The 24,354-nt window shown below is 42.0% G+C and overlaps 1 protein-coding gene across 2 annotated transcripts in view; it reads right to left on the bottom strand.

The window, feature by feature from the left end:
* Window positions 1-1,211: 1,211 nt before the first annotated feature.
* Window positions 1,212-24,354, bottom strand: part of acvr1l (activin A receptor, type 1 like) — an 87,975-nt gene continuing 64,832 nt past the window's right edge. For both annotated transcript variants that reach the window (XM_087986058.1, XM_087986059.1), the window contains 5 exons: window positions 22,823-22,969; window positions 19,470-19,745; window positions 19,185-19,382; window positions 6,327-6,457; window positions 1,212-3,169 (listed from right to left, as the gene is read on the bottom strand). In XM_087986058.1, coding sequence (XP_087842184.1) covers window positions 3,035-3,169; window positions 6,327-6,457; window positions 19,185-19,382; window positions 19,470-19,745; window positions 22,823-22,969 — 887 coding nt within the window. In that variant the 3' untranslated portion in view covers window positions 1,212-3,034. The remainder of the gene's footprint in view (window positions 3,170-6,326; window positions 6,458-19,184; window positions 19,383-19,469; window positions 19,746-22,822; window positions 22,970-24,354) is intronic.

Raw genomic sequence — 24,354 nt, 5'->3', positions numbered from 1 at the left:
TTGAGACTAAATTAATCATCCTTTCTGAGAACTAGAATGAGCTAAGCAAAATGGCCTCCAATGTTCTGAAAAAATATTTGGTCACATCTTTGCCTGACAGGACATTTCTCTGAAACTTCTTCCTCATTTGATGAGTTCACCATATTGTGCCTTCTTCACCTTAAATTCAAAATTATTGTTCTCTGCTACACTCCCAGCTACCGTAAGAACTTAACTCTGATAGCTTCAGTGCTTTTCTCTCGGTCTGTGGCTTCTCATCCATTGTGATTTTAACCTCTATTTTTAATGGACTCTCCCCTCTGGATTCACTGCACTCTTACTACAGCCACACCACCATTTAAAATCTCCAATACAAAATCAAAGCAATCCCCTTTTCCTTGCCATCTCACAGAGACATGCTAGCCCTATTGTATCAATCTTCACCTACATCTCCCATCCATATTCCATCACGACCTTAATTCTGTTCCTTCCCAGAAAACACCACCCTCGATGTATTTATGTCTGCACTTTCAAATTCCCAACTCTCTAGCCCCTGATCCTCATGAGTCATGCACTTGAAGTAGTGACATGTTCCACTGCACAATTGCTTTCACCTTTGATACTTTCATCAAGAATAAAATTTCACTTCTCACTGCAACTGCTTGATTCTGCCCCTTTAAAGAAAAACAATAGCTGGTGCTGCATTTTAAATGGCTTGATCAATCCGTTTTGGTATTTTTAACAAATTAAACATTTGCATTCCTCAATACATATAATATAGTTGCTTATTTTGAAGTAATAAGGGACATAGGTTTACTTACCAAAATGGCTTATGTCTCACATTTATCCAGTATTTGAAATACAAATTACAATAATATATAAATGTGTTATTAATATAAATTATAAAAGGTGAGGTGATGGCCAAATGGTATTGTCACTAGACTCTATCCAGAGACCCAGGTAGCGTTCTGGGAATGCAGGTTATTGATTAAGTTTACTTGAATGATAACCTAAGATTGCATCTGCTAACCAATTTTACTTTACCTGTATTGATAGAAACCATTTGCTTTTTTGTTGCTTGTGTGTGTTCTATTTCACAACAGGTTTTCCAGAATGGCTGTTCATGATGTAGTTTTCTCTAATTCGGCAGTCTCAAACTGACTCCTACAAATATTATTACATTGTGACCTGTCAAGGCATCTGATGCTGAATGACAGAAACAAAGACGAACGTGAAGAACACACAGGACATTCCTTTATTAGTTTTTTTTTCTGAATTAAATGAAAAACTTTGAAATTGATGTATTTTTAAAACAGTGAAAAATTGCACCAGTCTTCTAAGGATTAAGGCTAAAACAATATTCTCCATAGATGAACACGAAAATTTAAATCATAATTGTTTCATCATATAATGCAAAACTGCTAAAAATGTAAGTGACATAGTAGCTTTAATATTGCTCATTCATAAATATCTGTTGCTTTAAGGAGTTACCGTTAAATAGATACTGCAACCAAGTTGAGTGTAGTGAAAGACTAATTGTGTCACTGCAGTCATAGGTTAACATAATGCTTTTGCTGTGCGTAAACAATTGCAGGAATACTAAGTTTCAATATTCAATTATTGCTGTTTCAGAAACTGAACTACACTGAAGTACTGGGAAGTATTACAGCGTAAGAATGGTATAGCTATTCATTGCATAATTCACCAAATGGTAAAGCTGATCTGATGTCCCAAATGAAATAATTAAAATCTCGTCTACAAATGCAACATACTTTCACTTATAAAATAATGCAATAAGCCCTTTTGTTTAAAACTACATAATAAATCGAGTGCTCTGTTACGCCTATTGCACAAATTAAAACAATAACAAAAGGCAACAAAGCAGGCTCCATACATTTACATTAAAGACTCACATATAGTTCGTGTTACAGTATTTCAGGGAAACAGTTCTCTGCACTGGAGATCACAATTTTCTTTTTAAACACTTTCGTGACTAATTTCCTTCTTTCTCAGTGAGTGTTGGCAAAAAATTAATGTTGGTTTTTATTGTTCATTCCTGTAGTGTTTTTAGTATTTTGACTTTTTACACAAGATACAAATCAGTAATTTTGTTATTTCCTCTACTCAGCACAATCAACTTTCGAGGAAAATAAAAAGATCACAGAATAGTGTTTTGCCCATGATGAAGTTAAATAGCAGGGCATTTGCATGTTTAGAGAAACTGTATATTTTTTCAAATATGGTTAGCTACAACAAAGACTTTTCTTTCCTATGCTTCTTTCTCCTAGGAACTCTTCAAGTTCAAAACAGCAAATCAAAATGACAAGAATGTTATTTCCTAACATGACAAAATATGGTATAAAAAATAACTTTAGACCTTGGGTACAACAATAAAGTCAAGGCATACAATCTGAACAAACAGTTTTAACAGATACACATACTGTGGAAAGTACTTAAGATAATTGTTTAACTGAATCTTAAGCAAGTTAACTGTAGCCCATAAATGCAAAGGCACCACCATTAGCAGTTGGTGAATATGTCCTCCTTTCACATAAAAGATAGGACCACTTTTATATTCAAATACAATAACCATTGAATGGCTCAAGTATCTCCTGTAACAAAACAACTAAACTTTACCTCATCGAATGAAAAACCTCATGCTATTTTACAGGCTGAAGATCAATACACAGGTCAGGGCTATTGCAACATACTTGATAATATACAGCAATGCAAAAATAAAAAAAAACACAAAATTTAGTGCAAAACTTCCCCTTCCAAATAGAACTGAAATTTAGTGAGCACCCAGTGAACATGAAACTGCAGCCTGATTTAATTTGCATCAAGAGCAGCAGCCATTGTTGAGTGATTGGTTTGGTTAAAGACAATGATCCATCTGCCATTGCAAACCATAGCATCCTTGTTGCCACTTCTCGACAATGTCCAAGTGTCGACTGCAAAAACAGAAAAATAGGCAGTTTGAAATCTGCATCTCCTACTCTGCTGCAGATCCAGTTATACTTGTTGAACAGTGGTAAAACGAGTGCTCATTTTCCGTTCAGCAGTCCATTTTCACTTTCTCTAGTGAATTGCTTATTTTTCCTAAAGTTTTTTTGATGCGTAATGCAGTGAGCCGTGCAGAGGGATTTTGGTACCAACACTCCTTCATCAGCTTGGCAAGAGCAGACAGAGTCTGAAACAAATGAGAACAAATAATATGATATAAACCAATTTACAGCTTACTGGAAAACTCAGATACAAACCATGTTAAGAAAACACTAAGGTGTATTTGAAAATTGTAGCACAACACGCAGCATCAATCTTCATTTTTTTCATGTAAGATAAATAGACTCTCAGTTCTTTCTCTTATCTGTTTTATTTTACATCTAAGTGTCACTTTTCTATATTTGCTTCCTGTTTGGGAGTCTTTACATTTGCTGCACACCAAGAACACATTTGCAGTTTGCTCCCTTTCCTGGGAAACTATATGCACACTTGGATAGAGAATGTGAGGGACTGGACAGCATGGAGGATGGGGTGTCCACACACCTGAACAGAGTGTTGAGGGTCTACAAACTCAGGGGAGGGTGGGTGTTTTGAGTTTGGGGATGATTGCACTGTTGGTTGACTGCAGGTTAACAAGCCTGAGTTTTATGGTCATGCCAGTGGATGGAGTCTGAAGCTCATGATACTTCCTGAGAACCCTGCAATGTATGACAGAGAAGCAGGATAACTGAAAAAAGCCAGTAGTAGACTATAGAAGTGAGGTGGAATAGAGTGGAACAACTTTGCTCCTCTGTGTTCTCCTTAAGGGGAGGATTTTAAAAAAGACTTTCTGATGAGAAGTTATTAACATGAAACATTAACATTGTTTGTCACTGCACAGATAGTGCCTGACCTGTTGAGTATTTTCAGCATTTTCCATTACTTAAAAAAAATTAATTTCTTTAGCAACTCCAAGCAGTCCCATTAAGTGGGCGGCACGGTGGCACAGTGGTTAGCACTGTTGCCTCGCAGCGCCAGAGACCCGGGTTCAATTCCCGCCTCAGGCGACTGACTGTGTGGAGTTTGCACATTCTCCCAGTGTCTGCGTGGGTTTCCTCCGGGTGCTCCGGTTTCCTCCCACAGTCCAAAGATGTGCAGGGCCAGGTGAATTGGCCATGCTAAATTGCCCGTAGTGTTAGGTAAGGGGTAAATGTAGGGGTAGGGGTATGGGTGGGTTCGCTTCGGCGGGTCGGTGTGGACTTGTTGGGCCAAAGGGCCTGTTTCCACACTGTAATGTAATGTAATCTAATCTAATCTAAAAAAAAAGGTTTGCTGTTGCACTGGAAATGAGTCGGCCATGCCGGGCACATGCTCCACCTGGATCATGCAAAAGAACCTGAAAATAAATGCAAGTCTATTTGCATAATTACTTTGATCTGGGACATTGCAGTGTGTCAAAGGTAGCAGAATCAGGGGAAACAAAATTGATGAGTAGGGACTTCAAAATATATATACATGGGAGGCAGTTGAGAAACATGGAAAATACTGAGTAGGCCATTTGGCCCTCTCTCAAGCCTGCTCTACCATTCCATCTAATCATAGTTGATCATCCAACTTAGTACCTTGGTCCTGTTTTTAATAGAATAAACTAGGGTTTCAGCACTATTTCATAGATGAGAAGGTAGAAAGGTACACCACTGGGATTCAGGAGCAGATTAATTGCAGTCTTCCATCATGTAATAAGGGCTTGTGCCAAAGTCACCACCACTGTGATCAACCTTGCCCGTTGGGCTCCAGAGCTACAGTTTAGTCCAGTAATCTCTGCCACATTTATTTCAGAGGGAGACAGTGGACCAAGATGTACAAGATTTCTTGGCTTCTGTTTTCTTTGGACCTGCGTCTTGGCTGGGTGAGCCTCGTTTCAGCGTTTTTAATCAGTCTCCACAAGCCATGACTGACAGTGACCGTCTTCCAGTTGTCAGTGTCAATGTCAACCATCTTCATATCTCAGTTACAAGTGTCAGAGGTAGGAACAGTGCCACTGTGTCCCAAGAACTCTTGCTCTGGATTTATCCAACATCAGGACATTGACAACCAGACATGTCTCGCTGAATAGCCCTCTCAACATATGCAGCTAACACATCACTGTCACTCAACGAGTCACTCAATGATGTTCAAGTCTTAAAGTGTTATAATTCATAGGACAAATACCCTCCCCTCATCAATCTCAGCCATACTGTCTACTCAGTGAAAAACCAAGAGAGCCTTAGCTGGACCAAACAGGCGCTCTCCACCCTTGGCACAACAGTGTAGAAGTGAAAATCCACTTCCAGACACAGCATTGCATTCTCAGCATGTGGGAAGAGGGAAACATTACTTACTACTTTAAGGATAACAGCACTGGAATACAAGCTGTCATTAATGACAGCTGACTGCTTAGCTTCAGTTATAAAAGAGATTCAAGCGAGAAACCTATTCCAGAATATATAGAATAGAATCTCCAAAGTGTGCAAATAGGCCATTCAGCCCAACATGATCATGCCAACTCTCCAAAGATTATCCCACCCAGACCCATCCCCTAGCCTATCCCTGCACTTCCCATGGCTAACCTACACAACCTTGGACAGTATGGGCAATTTAGCAAGGCCAATCCACCTAACCTGGACATTTTTGGACTCTTGTGAGGAAACCAGAACACCCAGAGAGAAATGTGCAAACTCTATACAGACAGGTGCCCAAAGGTGGAAATGAATCTAGGTCCCTGGCGCTGTGAGGCACCAATGCTAATCACTGAGCCACCATGCTGCCCCTCATGTACTAACAGTTGCTTGAAGTAAAGTCCAATGAACGGCTAGGCAGTGCACCATTCACTAATGAGTACTGAGTACTCAAGAGTACTACCACAGTACTCTGACGTCCTTCAGCACAAGGAATATCAGAGGCAGGTACGAAGTGATCAAAAAGGGGTCAAGTCCATAAGCAGAGCAGAGAAAATGCCTTAACTGAACACAGACTCAAAACGTCTTCATGAACTGTAGCGAACTATTGGAGAGGTGGATAGACTACTATCTTCAGTGTTCTCTAGGAAGAACACTTTGGCATTATAAAAACTTTGCCCGTCATGGCTGAGCTGGTTATCAAAATTACAGTGAAACAGTTTGACTTAGTAAGGTCACTCAAGCACAGGAAATGGCTATCTACATAAACATCCCTGTCTCTGTTGAAGTAAATTGACTATTCCCCAGAGTATGCATGAATAGTGGAAGTTATGAAGACACAACAGACTTATAGTAAGATCATAAACTCTGGAGTGAAATGGGATATTAATAAATAACATCACATAAAACAAAGGGTGTCAAACTCACAGGATCCGAAAACCATCTGTTGGGAATATTTGGTCTTTGCTGTTCCACACATACAATTTTTCGCATATCTTCAAAACTCGGGTCATTCGGTACGAGATCATAGAATGGAGGTTTATACTCTTCAGCGATTCCTACAAAAACAAGAATTAAACTTCTCAGCACTTCTTGTTTCAATGGCACATGGCAAACTCAAAATGTCCAATGCTGTGAGATATCACAGGCTTCTCAGGGTGGTTGAAGCTTCCAATGTTCTCAAGTTGGGAGGTTCTCTCCATGACCAGTGTCCTAACCACAGGGGTTCTTAAAGCAGGTGATGCACGAGGCACCTTGGCTGCACATCCCTGGTCTCAGGGTTCTCATAACAGGGTAGTCCCGAGGGTTTTCAAGTGGGTGATGTCTTTGAATGAGTGAGACAATTCATCCAGATTATCTTGCTGTTTGATGATGTAAAACCTCACTAAAACAATTAAGAAAAGGTCCACGGGTTTAGTTCCCTCATGCTTTGCGGAAAGTCACAGTGGAAAGCAACATCACGTACTTTCTAGACCATTGTAAAGAACTAAAAGATATTTTTAATTTGAAAAATATATTTGATTAATAAAATCATCATCTGTAAGTATATATAACGTTCTAAGTCATTTCTACACAATCTTTGCAGAGAGGGAAAAAATAAACGCATTGGAATTGTTGGCGTGTCCTTCAAGCAGCTTTCTCTGAGGCTGGTTTGTGGTAGGCCTGCGGGAGGAAAGGGTTTTCTCCTCACCACCGGCCCCACACACTTTGTTCACAGTTTCCTCCTCCATTGACTCTCTATTCTCAGGCAAAGGTTCAGTTAGTTTATCACTCTCCAGAGCATCTTCCTTTATGTTCCTGCAAGGCTTGCCCTCCTTCTGACGGACCCTTTTCTCAGTTGTCTTATTGGAGGCTGGTGCCTTACTGTCCTTTTAGGGTCCACTGCTTGTTTTGCTACTTCAGGCACCTCCCCCCCCACACCCCTCAATTTGGGCAGGCTTTCCTGACAGAGGTTAAAGCTCTTGGTCCTTTGCAGTCCTTTGACTGGTGGCCCTCCTGTTTACAGATACTGCAGATGGACACTTTGTTGTTCAGTTGCCATTTGCCCTGACCTCCCAGAGGTGTGGCACAGTCTAGGCTGCCCCACGAGTGAGTGGCCCCAGCTTCATCCAATCACGAAGCTGGAAGACAGTTGGAGGATGTTCCCTATGGCATCTGCCTTCAGGGTCACCTTGACCTGCCACTTACTGTCAGAGTCATAAACATGTACAGCATGGAAACAGACCCTTCGGTCCAACTTGGCTGTGCTGATCAACACCCTAATCTAATCTAGTCCCATATCCCTCTAAACCCTTCCTATTCATATACTCATCCAATGTTGCAATTGTACTCGCCTCCACCACTTCCTCTGGCAGCTCATTCCATACATGTACCACTGTGTGAAAAAATTGCCCCTTAGGTCCCTTTTATATCTTTGCCTTCTCACCTTAAACCTATGCCCTCTATTTCTGGATTCCCCCAACCAGAGAAAAGACTTTGCCTATTTAGACTATCCGTGCTCATGACGTTATAAACCTCTATAAGGTCACCTCTCAGCCTCCGACGCTCCAGGGAAAACAGCCTCAGCTTATTCAGCCTCTCCTGATAGCTCAAATCCTCAAACCCTGGCAACATCCTTGTAAATCTTTTCTGAACCCTTGCAAGTTTCACAACATCTTTCCGATAGGAAGGAGACCAGAACTGTACACAATATTCCAAAAATGGCCTAAGCAATGTCCTGTACAGCCGCAACATCCCCTCCCAACTCCTGTACTCCTGTACTCAATCCTCTGACCAATAAAGGAAAGCATATCAAACACCTTCTTCACGATCCTATCTACCTGCGACTCCACTTTCAAGGAGCTGTGAACATGCACTCCAAGGTGTCTTTGTTCAGCAACACTCCCTAGGACCTTACTATCAGCTGTATAAGTCTTGCCAAGATTTGCTTTCCCAAAATGCAGCACCTCGCATTTATCTAAATTAAACTCCATCTGCCCACTGGCCCATCTGGTCAAGATCCTGTTGTAATCTGAGGTCACCTTCTTCGCTTTGCACAACACCTCAATTTTGGTGTCATCTGCAAACTTACTAACTATACCTCCTATGTTCCTATCCAAATCATTCATATAAATGATGAAAAGTAGTGGACCCAGTACCGATCCTTGCGGCACACCACTGGTTACAGGCCTCCAGTCTGAAAAACAACCCTCCACCACCACTTTGTCTTCTACCTTCAAGCCAGTTCTGTATCAAAATAGCTAGTTTTCCTGTATTCCATGAGATCTAACCAGTCTCCCATGGGGAACCTTGTTGAACGCCTTACTGAAGTCTATATAGATCATGTTCACCGCGCTGCCCTCATCAATCCTCTTTGATACTTTTTCAAAAAACTCATTCAAGTTCGTGAGACATGATTTCCCACGCACAAAGCCACATTGACTATACCTAATCAATCAAATACGAGTAAATCACTTCCTTCAGGATTCCCTCCATCACCAACAGCAGGCTCACCAGTCTATAGTTCCCTGGCTTGTCCTTACCACCGTTCTAATTAGAAGTACCACGTTAGCCAACCTCCAGTCTTCTGGCACCTCACCTGTGACTATCGATGATACAAATATCTCAGCAAGGGGCCCAGCAATCACTTCCCTAGCTTCCCACAGAGTTCTAGGATACACCTGATCAGGTCCTGGGGATTTATCCACTTTAATGCATTTCAAGACATCCAGCACTTCATCAGCTATAATATGGACATTTTTCAGGTTCAGATTCCAAAAGATCCACTACATACATGCTGCCTCCCTCAAGCTTTGTGCATTTTCCTAAGAAGGTCAGGACATCTGCGGATGGGACATAGAGTTCTACATCTGGATTGTAACAATCCAGCTCCTCTGGGCTGGGAGGAAGAACGATGGTGAGCATCTGCTGTTCTCACTATGGCCTAGCTGCTGTAAACCATACTGTGAAGCCTCTGTAAAGATGCCCACCTTGAAGAAGTTTTCCTCTTCCTTCCACAAAGATCTCAGTGGGTCTCTGTCCCAATGCAACCCCTGGTCAACTCCTCCATCCTAAAGCTCTTTGGGCACATCCTCAAACAATCCTGGTACTAGAGCAACGTCTCCTTCCTCAGCAGCTGCTTACATAGCCAGCTTATCCTCCAGGACTGCAGACAACATTCAGACCATCTCAACTTGGACAAAACTGTGACATCGCTATTTACAGCGCACCCATAGCTTCCAGAAACTATTTTACCTGCGGATCCTCAGTTCCATGCTTGCAACCATGTGCCACTATCTTCTCTCACTCCAGTCTACCCTGCCCCAGCTTAGGGCCTCTCTTTCTCAGACCGGCAAAGACCTCACTGTTTTTCATCCTCAGAAGAATCCACACCCTCAACCAATGTCTTTTTCTCCATCCTATCAGACATCAAAGAGTGCAAGTATACGAATGAGTCCTGATGAAAGGTCCCAAGCTGAAATATCAACTCTCCTGCTCGTCTGATGCTGCTAGATATGCGTGCTTTTTCCAGCTCCGCACTTTATTGACTCTGACTTTCCAGCATCTGCAGTCCTCACTATCTCCTTGGATGGACAATGGTGCCTCAGACAGGATAGAAACAGGGCTCTCACCTTCTTTCTCCTCAAATACCTTCAGGTGATGTTGACATTATTTAATGCTTTGGAGGTAGAGTTGAAATATACCCGGCTACAGTCAGAAAATATCTGCTCCTTGAAACCTGCAGCAACCTGGGAGAGACCTCTTCACAAAGGAGGTCCAATTGACTTGTGTTCCTTCCTCTACCTTCTTCACAGTCATTCTAGACAGCCTGGCCTAGGGCCTGAGGGCTTGCAGTGGTCAGAGGTCTGTTTGGCTTGGACACTGAAATGGCATTAGGCTGAAGCCAGCATAAAGATCTACCAACTCAAGTGATGATCCTCCAATATCCAATCACAAAACAACGATGATCTTGAAATCCTATAGTGACTCACAACTCAGAGCTAGCATTTGGTCTGAGCCAAAAGGCTGAAAGATATTGCATCAAAGTGCCACTGATATGCCCCTTCTTTAAATTATGGACAGCTGTCAAGGACAGAACAGATAGTCCCACACAGTTCTCAATGATAGAGTTAAAAATCACATACCACCAGGTTTATTCAGAAGTACAAGCTTTCAGAGGGCAGCTTCTTCATCAGGTAGCTGTGTAGCAGGATCATAAGGCACAGAATTTATAGCAAAAGATCAATGAGTCATGCAACTGAAACAATATATTGAACAAACCTAGATTGCTGTTAAGCTGAAAGTGTGTTGCTGGAAAAGCACAGCAGGTCAGGCAGCATCCAAGGAACAGGAGAATCGACGTTTCGGGCATAAGCCCTTCTTCAGGAAGCAGGCATGTTGGTGCATCTGGATGAGTGTGTTTGTGTGCATGGTAGAGTATGCGGGAGTGCGATGGAATAGAAGTCTGTGAGAGGGTGTGCGCGTGCGAGGGTGTGTGTGTGTGTGTGCTTGTGTGCATTTGAGAGTGTGTGCGCATAGTGCAGTGGGGTCACCTGTAGCGTAACATGAACCCAAGGTCCCGTTTGAGGGCATACTTGTGGGTACCAAAGTTGGTTATCAGCCTCTGCTAGGCCACTCTGCCTTGTTGCGTATCCCGATGTCCACCTAGGGGATGGTCACCCAAGGAATCAGAGGCTGAATGCCCCGACCACTGAAGTGTTCCCCAACTGGAAAAGAACACCCCTGTCTGGCGATTGCTTCGTGGTGTCCATTCATCCGTTGTTGCAGTGTCTGCTTGGTCTCCCCAATGTACCATGCCTCGGGGCATCCTTGTCTGCAATGTTGGACGAGTCACGAGTACCTGCAGCGTACATGGTGGTATCCATATCGAAACTCTGACACATCTTGCAATGGTTGCCATGACAGGGTTGTAAGGTAATGTGGTCCATGTTGTCCTGAAGGCTGGGCAGTTTGCTGCGAACAACAGTCTGTCTAAGGTTTGGCGTTTGTAGTGAAGGTGTAGGGAAGGTCTTGGCGAGGTGCTCATCCTCATTGATAATGTGTTGCAGTCTGCGAAGAACATGGCGCAGTTTCTCCACTCTCGGGAAGTACTGGACAATGAAGGGTACCCTATTGATCGCATCCCGTGTCTGTCTCCTAAGGAGGTCATTACAGTTTCTCGCTGTCGCACAACTGAACTGGTGATTGATGAATTGATCATCGTATCCTGTTCCTATGAGCGTGTCCTTCAGCATCTTCAGGTGTCTGTCGCGTTCCTCCTTATCTGAACAGATCCTGTGTGTGCGTAGGGCCTGTCTGTAGGGGATGGGTGTTTTAATATGCTTAGGGTGGAAGCTAGAGAAATGTAGCATCGTGAGGTTACCCATGCGTTTGCAGTAGAGTGAGATACTGAGGTGCCCGTCCTTGATGGAAATGCATGGGTAACATAAACAAAGGTCCCAGTTGAGGCCATTCTCATGGGTACAGAATTTGGCTATCAGTGTCATCAAACCAGCAGATAAAGGAGAAGCCATTGCTATTCAGAATAGAATGGACTACTGCAAGGAACCTTACCAACAACTGAACGAGAAACACTATAGAAAACTACCGATCAATCCAACCAAAGAAGACACCTGTGAACCAAACAGATTGATCAAGACTTTTGACCCAATCCTTCGGAGTTCTCTACCAGTCTCATCCCACGTACTTCTCGTGTAGGGGACTTCTATTGCCTTCCAAAGATAAGCAAAGCCAACGCACCATGATGTCTCGTCGTGTCAGGCAGTAGAACTTTGTGTGAGAACCTTTCTGGCTATGTCGAGGGCATCTTGAAACCCACTGAACAGGGGACCCCTAGCTTCTGTCATGACACGACAGATTTCTTACAGAAACTCAGTACCCATGGACCCGTCCTACCGGGTGCATTCCCCGTCACAGTGGTAGTTTCAGCACTCTACACCAGCATCCCCCACAATGACGGCCTCGCTGCAACAGGCTCGGTACTCAACAGTAACAACTGCCGATCTTCGAGCACCGTCCTGCGACTCATTCGCTTCAACATCGACCACAACATTTTCACCCTTGACAATCAATTCTTCATTCAGATACATAGAACAGCCATGGGGGCCAAATCTGCATCCCAGTATGCCAACATTTTCATGCACAAGTTCTTTGCTGCACAGGACCTCCAACCAACACTATACACCAGATATATTGATGACATTTTCTTCCTTTGTACCCATGGCGAGGAGTCACCAAAACAACTATACAGTGACACCAACAAGTTTCTTCTCATCATCAAACTTACCATGGACAAACTTTAGTACCTGTCTCATTCTTGAGCACACATATCTCCATCAAGGATGGGCACCTCAGTACCTCATTCTACCGCAAACCTGTGGATAACCTCACAATGCTACATTTCGGTGGCTTCCACCTTAAACATATTAAAACAGCCATCCCCTACGCCTACACAGGATCGGTTCATATGAGAAGGAATGTGATGGAAACCTGAAGGTGCTGAAGGATGCCCTCGTAAGCAACAGACACTCAACTCGGTGATCACTAGTTCGGACGTGCCTTTGCAAGAAAGCGTAATGACCTCCTCAGGAGGTAGACACGGGATGCGACTCATAGGATACCCTTCGCTGTCCAGTACTTACCGGGAACACATTATTGATGAGGATGAACATCTCGCTAGGACCTTCCCTACATCTCCACTTCTCACCTTTAAACAACTGCTGAACCTTAAACAGACCATTTTTCGCAAACTGCCCAACCTTCAGGGCAACATTGATCACATCACCGTACAACATTGTCACAGCAAACACTGCAAGACATGTCAGAGTGTTGACATGGACACTACCATTACATGTGGGGACACCACCCACCATGCAGGCAAGGATATCCCCAGGCATGGTACAATGGATAGACCAAGCAGATGCTACAACAATGAATGAATGGATACTGCACAACAATGGCCAGACAGGAGTGTTACCTCCCAGTTGGGAAACACTTCAGTGGTCGGGGCATTCAGCCTCGGATCTTCAGGTGACCATCCTCCAAGGTGGACTTCAGGATACGCAACAACGCAGGGTGGGAGAACAGAGGCTGATAGCCAAGTTCAGTACCTATAAGGATGGCCTCAACCAGGACATTAGGTTCATGTCACACTACAGGTGACCCCACTACACTATACACATGCGTGCGCGCGCACACACACTTCTACGTACTCATAGAACATAGAAGAATACAGCGCAGTACAGGCCCTTCGGCCCTCGATGTTGCGCCGATCCAAGCCCACCCAACCTACACTAGCCCACTATCCTCCATATGCCTATCCAATGCCCGCTTAAATGCCCATGAGGGAGAGTCCACCACTGCTACTGGCAGGGTGTTCCATGAACTCACGACTCGCTGAGTAAAGAACCTACCCCTAACATCTGTCCTATACCTACCACCCCTTAATTTAAAGCTATGCCCCCTTGTAATGGCTGACTCCATACGTGGAAAAGGATTCTCACTGTCGACCCTATCTAAACCTCTAATCATCTTGTACACCTCTAATCAAGTCACCCCTAAACCTTCTTTTCTCCAATGAAAACAGCCCCAAGTGCCTCAGCCTTTCCTCATACGATCTTTCTACCATACCAGGCAACATCCTGGTAAACCTCCTCTGCACCCGTTCCAGTGCCTCCACATCCTTCCTATAGTATGGCGACCAAAACTGCACACAATACTCCAGATGCGGCCGCACCAGAGTCCTATACAACTGCAACATGACCTCAGTACTCCGGAACTCAATTCCTCTACCAATAAAAGCCAGTATGCCATATGCCTTCTTCACCGCACTATTTACCTGGGTGGCAACTTTCAAAGATCTGTGTACATGGACACCAAGATCCCTCTGCTCATCCACACTACCAAGTATCCGTCCATTAGCCCAGTACCCCATCTTTTTATTACTCTTACCAAAGTGAATCACCTCACACTTAGCTACATTGAACTCCATTTGCCACCTTTCTGCCCAGTTCTGCAGCTTATCTATATCCCGCTGTAACCTGCCACATCCTTCTTCACTGTCTACAACTCCTCCGACTTTCGTATCATCCGCAAACTTGCTCACCCAACCTTCTAACCCCTCCTCCAGGTCATTTATAAAAATAACAAACAGCAATGGTCCCAAAACAGATCCTTGCGGAACACCGCTAGTGACGGCACTCCAAGATGAACCTTTGCCATCAACTACTACCCTCTGTCTTCTTCCAGCCAGCCAACTCCTAATCTAAACCGCCAACTCACCCTCAATGCCATACCTCCGTATTTTTTCCAGTAGTCTACCATGGGGAACCTTATCAAACGCCTTACTAAAATCCATATACACCACATCTACCGCTTTCCCCTCGTCCACCTCCTTAGTCACCTTCTCAAAGAATTCAATAAGGTTTGTGAGGCATGACCTGCCCTTCACAAAACCATGCTGACTATCCTTGATCACATTATTCCTATCCAGATGTTCATAAATTCTATCCCTTACAATTCTGTCTAAGATTTTGCCCACAACCGAAGTGAGACTCACCGGCCGATAGTTACTAGGGTTAGCCCTACTCCCCTTCTTGAACAAGGGAACCACATTTGCTAGCCTCCAATCTTCTGGCACTACTCCTGTAGACAACAAGGACATAAAAATCAAGGCCAATGGCTCTGCAATCTCCTCCCTTGCTTCCCAGAGAATCCTAGGATAAATGCCATCAGGCCCAGGAGACTTATCTATTTTCACCCTTTCCAGAATTTCCAACACCTCTTCTCTACATACCTCAAAGCCATCCATTCTACTTAATTGTGACTCAGTATTCACATTGACAACAATGTCCTGTTCCTGATTGAATACTGACGAAAAGTATTCATTCAATGTCTCCCCAATCTCTTCAGCCTCCACACGCAACTTCCCACTACTATCCTTGACTGGACCTATTCCTACCCTAGTCATTCTTTTATTCCTGACATACCTATAGAAAGCTTTAGTGTTTTCCCTAATCCTACCAACTAAGGACCTTTCATGTCCCCTCCTTGCTGCTCTTAGCTCTCTCTTCAGGTCCTTCCTGGCTACCTTATAACTCTCAATCGCCCCAATTGAACCTTCACGCCTCATCTTTACATAGGCCGCCCTCTTCCATTTAACAAGGGATTCCAATTCCTTATTAAACCACGGCTCCCTCACACGACCCTTTCCTCCCTGCCTGACGGGTACATACTTATCAAGGACACTCAATAGTTGCTCCTTGAACAAGCTCCACATATCAATTACGCCCTTGCCTTGAAGCTTACTTTTCCAAGCCACACATCCTAAGTCATGCCTCACCGCATCATAATTTCCCTGCCCCCAGCTATAACTCTTGCCCTGTAGTGCACACTTATCCCTCTCCATCACTAGAGTAAAAGTCACCGAATTGTGGTCACTGTCCCCAAAGTGCTCACCTACCTCTAATTCTAACACCTGGCCTGGTTCATTACCCAGAACCAAATCCAGTATGGCCTCACCTCTTGTTGGCCTATCTACATATTGTGTCAGGAACCCTCCTGCACACATTGAACAAACACTGACCCATCTAACGAACTTGAGCTATAGCTTTCCCAATCAATATCAGGAAAGTTAAAGCCCCATAACAACCACCCTATTACTTTCACTCTTCTCTTGAATCATCCTCGCAATCCTTTCTTCTACGTTTCTAGGACTATTAGGAGGCCTGTAAAAAACTCCTAACAGGGTGACCTCACCTTTCCTATTCCTAACCTCAACCCAAACTACCTCAGATGGCAAGTCTTCATCCATCGTCCTTTCCACAGCTGTAATACTATCTTTGACAAGCAAGGCCACACCTCCCCCTCTTTTACCCCCACCTCTGACCCTACTAAAACATTTAAACCCTGGAACCTGCAACAGCCAATCCTGTCCCTGTTCTACCCATGTCTCCGTAATAGTCACAACATCGAAGTCCCAGGTACCAACCCACGCTGCAAGTTCACCTACCTTATTTTGTATACTTCTTGCATTGAAGTATACACACTTCAAGCCACTTTCCTGTTTACAGGCACCCTCCTTTGAAATTGATGCCATGTTCCTAACCTCCCTACACTCCAGGTCCTGCACCCTAAAGCTACAGTCTGGGTTCCCATGCCCCTGCAGAGTTATGCTCATGCAGACTCTCTCTCATACACACACCCTCTCACAGGCTTATAATCTGTCACACTCATGCACACACACATACACACACTCTCCCTCGCATGCATACAAACACATATACATACATATAAATCTATGGGGTGAATTTGCATTTGCAGAATTGTATTTGCAGATACATTCTATTCTGTTCAAAAAGCGCACCATCTGCAGGCAGTCAATGTAGCAGTCAATTCACGTAACATTTCTACTTTGGAAATAGAACCAGTCTGGCTCAAGATTGGGATACCAACAGACTCTAACCTCACTCCTTTAATGTTTTATCTGAACTGAGATGCCACTTCTATTTTATAAAACCTTAAGTTATCTTGAGAATGTGATTGGAAAGTAGTTCTGGGATTTATATATTAATGAACCAAAACTTGCAACCCATTCTAAAAGATGCAAGACTTAACAGCAATCTAGGTTTGTTCAACGTATCCCGAATTTGGTTATAGTACATTTTTCCCCTGTATCCAAGTCATTAATCTTGACTGTTGAAAAATAGTAAATAGTTGTAACCCAAGGATCAAGTAAAGGGAAGGAGTACTGGGCGAATGGTAGATTCTTGATATTATAGATGAGTAGAGAGATCTCGGTGTCCATGTACATAGATCCCTCAAAGTTGTCACCCAGGTTGACAGGGCTGTTAAGAAGGTATATAGTGTGCTAGCTTTTATTAATAGAGGAATTGAGTTTCAGAACCATTAGGTAATGCTGCAGCTCTGGTGAGGCTGCACTTGGAGTATTGCGTGCAGTTCTGGTCACCGCTTTATTGGAAGGATGTGGAAGCTTTAGAAAGGGCTCAGAAGAGATTTACTAGGATGTTGCCTCGTATGGAGGGAAAGTCTTATGAGGAAAGGTTGAGGGACTTGAGGCTGTTTTCATTAGAGAGGAGGAGGTTGAAAGGTGACTTAATTGAGATAATCAGAGGGTTAGATCGGGTGGACAGTGAGAGCCTTTTTCCTAGGATGGTAATGGCTAGCACGTGGGGGTATAGCTTCAAATTGAAGGGTGATCGATATAGGACAGATGTCAGAGGTAGTTTCTTTACTCAGAGAGTAGTAGGGATGTGGAACACACTGCCTGAAACAGTTATAGACATGCCAACTTTACGGGCATATATAGTCATTGGATAGGCATACAGACGAGAATAGAATGATGTAGGTTAGGTGGGCTTTAGACTGGTTTCACAGGGTGGTGCAATATCGTGAGCGGAAGGGCCTGGACTACGCTGTAATGTTTTATTGTGCATTGTTTCAGTTGCATGACACAGACCTTTTGCTATAAATTCTGTGTCTTATGCTCCGGCTCCACAGCTACCTGATGAAGGAGCAGCGCTCTGAAAGCCAGTACTTCCAAATAAACCTGTTGGACTATAACCTGGTGTTGCATTAACTTTGTCCACCCCAGTCCAACACTGGCACCTTCACCTCAATGATAAAGTGGGTTTAATCATTAAGTGGCTGATCTATTAATTATACAAACACAAACCTGATTTGAATTTTATGCTGCCTTTGTTAATTGCACCAAGATTACACTAGAAATATTAAAATCGAACTTGAATCTGAAGAAAATTAGGCCAGAATTTCAATTGCTAACACTAACCAGAACTGAACAAACGCGGTTGTATAAAGATTAGGCTCCAGGATTCTCAAAATTGATCATGATGCATTATTGTTGGTTCCCCTTTGCTCTGACCAATATTTAACACTAATCGTCATCGCTAACAGTTTATCGGATCATAAAATTATTCTCTATTGGACCTTACTATGTGCAAGGCAAGCTGATTTGTTCAATGTCACAATTCTCCCCTCTAAATAGCACTGTGAATGTACCTACTCCCCGAGAAGGCAGAGGTTCAAGGCGGCAGGCCACCACTACCTTCTCTGTGGCAATTAGGGACGAGCAATAAATGCGAGCCTAGGCAGCAATGCCCACATCCCCCACAAGAATAAAAAACAATCACTGAAATGTAATTCAGTAAGCTCATCAGCACTTGGGGATATCCTGGGGGCATGAAAAGAGCTGTACAAATAGGAGTCTCTTTTTCTGCACCCAGTCTTTAATTAAATACTTATATATCTGAATGTAGGAATATCCACTGCGTTGTCCTTGCTTTGCATTTGTAGATAACATATTCCAGAACTTAGAAAAATAAGATCATTTGAGACTTCAGGGGGTGGCTATCTGCACTTTAGAGGGTCACCCCAGTCCAGGTCTGCATCTCATGTTCTGCATTATGAGGCACAGCCAAGGAGGAACTGGCATATTTTCAGTGGTGGTGGTGGAAGAGACTTTAGAGACAGTGACTGTTTACAACCAGAGAATCCTTCAAGATGATGATCTTTGAGAATTCATCCCTAATTATAAACACTGGGAAGAAACAAACTTGTCTGACGTTTTAAAATATACACTACAACTCTGGGAACTATGTAAAAATTAAATACGTTTAAACACTGGACTATTTGATGTACATAAAGCAAAAAAATTTAAACTGGTTCACTTTACTTGAACTCAACATGGATTAGTAGTCCAGCCTTTTAATTGAAGAAACACTTGCAAAATAATAGTTTGGTTACGCTCACCATTACTGAATGTCCTCCTCGTTACTTCCCACAATACAAGTCCAAATGCCCAGATATCCACTCGTTTGTATGCATCAAAACAGTCAACTTGAATAGATTCTTCAAGTACTTCTGGAGCCATATACCGTTTGGTACCCACTTTAGGATTATTCCCAACATCTAACTGATTGTTGGTTTGAGAATGCATCACTGCTAACCCTATAAAAAGATATGTCAATTAATACAGCACGCATGCCAAATCAATCTTTTGTTTGAAAACAAAGAGGTTAAAAGGCTCGTACTCACCGAGATCAGCAATGCAACAATGCAAGTTCTTTTTGACTAAGATATTTTTGCTTTTCAGGTCTCTGTGAGCAATTGCAGGCTTTCCCTCAGTTCCAAAAATTTCATTGTGGATATGCACCAGACCATTGGCTATAGATAAGGCAAAATTCAGGCAAACTACAGTGTCCACTGCATTTCGCTGTAAATAGTCATACAGGGAACCGTTCTCATGATAATGTGTGATTAGCCAAAGCTGGGTGCTAGAATTCCTTGATGTCATGTCAGAAGCAATGAAACCTAAAAAAGTAAAAATGAAGGATAATGATTGCTTTTAATTCTTGGAAAATGTACAAGAAATATAAAACAATATGAATGCAATTAAGATGCAAGTTATTTAAAAATAAACAAACTACTGCAGAATACCTTAATATATCCCTATATTAACAGCACTGTTTTGCTGCCAATAGATGATAAAGTTCACAAAATACAAAGTTTTTTCTTACTTTAGTTGACCCTTTCTGACATGAGGAAAATATTAAATTTACTTTTTATATGATTTCTTATTGTATCTGTACTTCATTTTGGATCTTGACATCTTTTTAAACTCCCAATCAGCTTGCTTGAAATCACGAAACTTGCATGACTACAAGTACTTTATGAAGATTCCGTCTTGATATGAAATATAAAGATCACAATGTTAACTGAAGACTCTGTTCTCTTCATTATTTCTCTTTGTCCGTGCCACTTTCATACAAATTTCACTGAAATCCTTCTCAATCATTTTACAATCCATCAATAAAACTAAATCTTTTTCTATAAGTTGTAAGGTGCCATTTCATCAACGTTGAGATGCTTGATGCTTATTTACATTTCAGCTCAAGACCTGAGCATTCGGTTATAAGCAATATTTATACTGAGTCACATACATGGTCAGAAAATGACACTTCAGTGACTCTTAAGCTGAAACATGACATCTATTACTAAGAACTTTCTGACATAAAGGAAAGGCCAAAAACCTGATTTGGAGAACCTTCTGGTATCATTTAGAAGCTCTCCTAGAAGCTGATATTCAGGATATTGATTCCTATTTTAATGAACTTCTGCTATATGTTATGTGTTGCACGTTTGTTTCCTCACTTTACACTGTTATCAGGCAGAGGAACATGGAATGTCAGCACCTGCACTTCCTATCCCTGAAGATTATGCAGGTCCACGGTAGGTTCTAAACAAGGCAACCTGAAGGCAGCTCTCTCAATCCTCTTCTCTGCTCACATGTTGATGGCTGCATCCTTTGCTCACATCTTTCATACTTAGTATAAATGTGAAGGGACACAAATAAGGGGACCTGGTAGTCAAAATTTTACTTTGAAATGATATAGATCCAGCAGAGAACTATTTTTAGGTACTAATTATAATAGTATTGCACAGATATAATACAGTACCTTTTGAGGAGGTATTTGCAGATAAAACACGCTTACTGTTATGTTTCATTTTTGGTAGGGATTCTTCATTTCAGTAGATGATTATAAGGTGTAGGTCAAAGTATTCATGTTTTGTGCACAGAATACTAAAATCCCAAGAGGTGGATTGCATGGATATCTCCAGCTGCATACTGTGAGCAGCTGAAAAGTTACAGTCGCTTGAGGATCTCCCCTCTACTACAGTTTCCTTTAAAAAAAACCATTGTTCCAATATCAGCACTCTGGCAGGCCAGCATTTATTGCTCAACACTAGTTACACTTCAGGAGGTGGTGGTGAGTTGCTTCCTATAACTGCTGCAGTCCATTTGGTGTAAACATTCCTGCGATGCTATTCTGGAGGGAGTTCCAGGGTTTTGATCCAGTGATATTGAAGCAATATATTTCCCATTCAGGATGATGAGTGGTTTGGAGGTGAACTCGCAGGTGGATTCATTCCCATGTTTATGTTGCCATTGTCTTTCTAGTGGTCATAGGCTTCAAAGATACTCTGAAGAACCTTTGAATTTCTGCAGTGCATCTTGTAGATGGTTCACACTGTTTCTACTGAATGTAGGTAGTGAAGGGAATGATTGCTTGCAGAGCCAGTTACGTGGGCTACTATATCCTGGATGTAGTGTTCTAAGCTTCCTAAGTGTTCCTGGAGTGGCACTCACCTGGGCAAGTGGGTAGTGCGTCATCATACTTCTGTCTTGTGCCATATAGATGTTGGCCAGGCTTTGGGGAGTCAGGCAGTGAGAATCAGTGTAGAATTCCTAGGATCTGACCAGCTCTTGTAGCCACAATATTTATATGCTCATGCCAATCCAATTTTTGATTAATGGCAATCACAGGATGTTGACTGTGGGGGCATTTAGCAATGATAATGAGCGTTAAGGCTTTGGTTAGATTCTCTCATGCTGGAGATGGTCATTGACCGGCTTTCGTGTGGTGTAAATATTGCCACTTGTCAGCCCACACCTGGATATTGTCCATGATTGGAGCACTTGGAGATATAGACTGTTTCAGTATTTAAGGAGATACAAAAATGGATGAACATTGTGCAATCAGCAGCAAGCACTCCCACTTCTGACATTATGATTGAGGGGAGGTCACTGATGATACAGCAGAAAATGGTTGGGCCGAGAACAATACCCTGAAGAACTCCTGCAGAGATGCCCGAGTTCCAACAACCACAACTATCTTCCTTTGTGCTAGTTATGACTCCATCCAGTGGAGAGTTTTCCCACATCATCTTGGCTAACTGTGTGGTAGATACACAGTATCTTCAGGAATCTTGACAAAATGTTATCTGGGCCTAAAGCCTACATAGCATCCACTGTGTTCAGCCATTTTTTCTTTGTATCACATGGAGTAAATCTAATTGGATGAAGATGGGCCCGTGTGATGCCAGGGACCTATGAAAGAGGCCTGCACTTAAAACCATTACGTCCTGACTAGTCATTTGTTGTGGGCAACAGCTACTGATGTGTTGTTTTAATTGTCGTTTCACTGTATGCAGGGTTGCCATGTTTGGAAGTGCACTCATGTTGTGATTTTAACACCTTTTGGCTTATATTGTTAATAATGCTAGCATTATGGCTTAGATTTCAATTACTTCAGCTGCCACACGTGCAAATGTGCCTCCAGTTCTTTTCACGGATGCTGTCTGGCTTGCTGTGTTTACAGCATTTTGTTTTCATTTTTATAAATGAAGTTAGCTACTTTGCTGGTATTCTCACATGGCAAGGTAGCTGTTATTACTGCATGAATATTCATCTCAAGCAACAGGCATCTTCTTCTCCTTTTACTTGATGTCTTACTTGCTTTACTGAATTTTATACTGTCTATCATGAAAATCAGTTTGAATTTCACAATGTGCATCAAAAGCAAGGGTATATATAAACTATTTCTCACCTAATATATTCTCATGGCGAAGAAGAACAGTATTATAAATTTCAGTCTCTCTAAACCAAGATTTCTCATCTCTAGATGAGAAGATTTTCACCGCAACATTTTCTCCTTGCCATTGGCCTCTCCAAACTTCTCCATAGCGACCCTTTCCTGTTTAAGGTGGGGAGAAAAGGAAGCTTGTTTTAGTAGTTGTTTGGCTATATTTTGTGATGCAGATATTTATTGTGCGTTGGTAAAGAAATCATACTTCCTTTTCTGAGCTCTTTAGGCTGAACCAACAATTTAAGATCCAGATGTTGATCAAAAACTTATAACCACTTTCAACAGAAATTTATAACCACTTTTCCATAGAAACATTGTGGGGTTGTCAATTTATCTTACATTTTCTAGTTCTCAGTTGTACGCAATAATGTTGGAAATAAAGCTGAATTCCAGAAAAGCATCAAGCAAATGATCAGATTAACAGATATGGGGCAACAAATAGCATGTTTAGATACAGTGGGGCAAAAGCAAAATGAAGACAAGGCAGTGGAGATCTAAAATAAATAAGCCAACTGGTAAACAGAGTAACCTGAATTCTAGCAATTTCCTAAATTTGGCACAGATATATCATATCTATAATGCATATTGATATTTTATCATACCTAGACCTATTACACAAGTACTTTAATACATAAACCAGTTGCCACAAGTATTTTATATTGTGCCCTGTAAACATCAGTTGAGTTTCTAACAGTTTTGGAGCATGTTACTCTCGAGTATTGGTTTTGTTCAGTGTCACTAACTGTTCATTCCCCCATAGATTTGGTTGGGACATTCAGGTGGCTTTTTATCCCTTATATTTATTACTTTGAGGAACAATTTGAAACTGCCACCTTTATAAAGTTTGCCATTTGGTATCTGCTGTTATCTTTAGCTTTGATGATATATTACAATTAGAGTTTTTACAATACAACTGTTTTTTTAAATCTCTGTGGTTGTGATTTCTATTGATAAGCCCATTCCATAATTCATGATTTGGGGATACACAGGGGAAAAAAAAGATTTCAGAATTTGTTTTAGCATATCACAAATTGTTACAAAATATCAACATTTAATATTTGAACAAACCTTGAAATTTTGTTTGCTCAGTTTGCTCAGATTCTTTATTAGGAGAGCAAGGAAACAGTGTAAATGTGTGTGTGCTGGATGTTTTGCTTTACTGTCGGGATTATAAAATTTGACTTCTTAATAGTTAATACGTTAAAAGCTGGTTAATGTGTGTAAACATATTTGCCCTCTTAATATGAGGACTTTTTATTTATGCAGATAAAACTTTTCTAGATGTTTGGCATGTTAAACCAAAACCTTACACTTCTGCAAACATTTGGCCATTTTGTAAGGAGCAGTAAAAGCTTTGGAAACTGGTTTCGGCAAATTCCTGTCTAACTGGGTTGATCATTTTTACAGTAGAGTGCCTGTAATGTTTTCCAACTCAAATACCAAAAAACCTAGTTTTTATTCTTTTATTAATTTGTACTTCATTAAATTTAAAA

Source organism: Chiloscyllium plagiosum, unplaced genomic scaffold, assembly GCF_037043375.1.
Source record: "Chiloscyllium plagiosum isolate Xiang-an unplaced genomic scaffold, Cpla_swu_hap1 HiC_scaffold_4, whole genome shotgun sequence".
Lineage (NCBI taxonomy): Eukaryota > Metazoa > Chordata > Chondrichthyes > Orectolobiformes > Hemiscylliidae > Chiloscyllium > Chiloscyllium plagiosum.
This window is presented reverse-complemented; position numbering and strand designations above follow the sequence as displayed.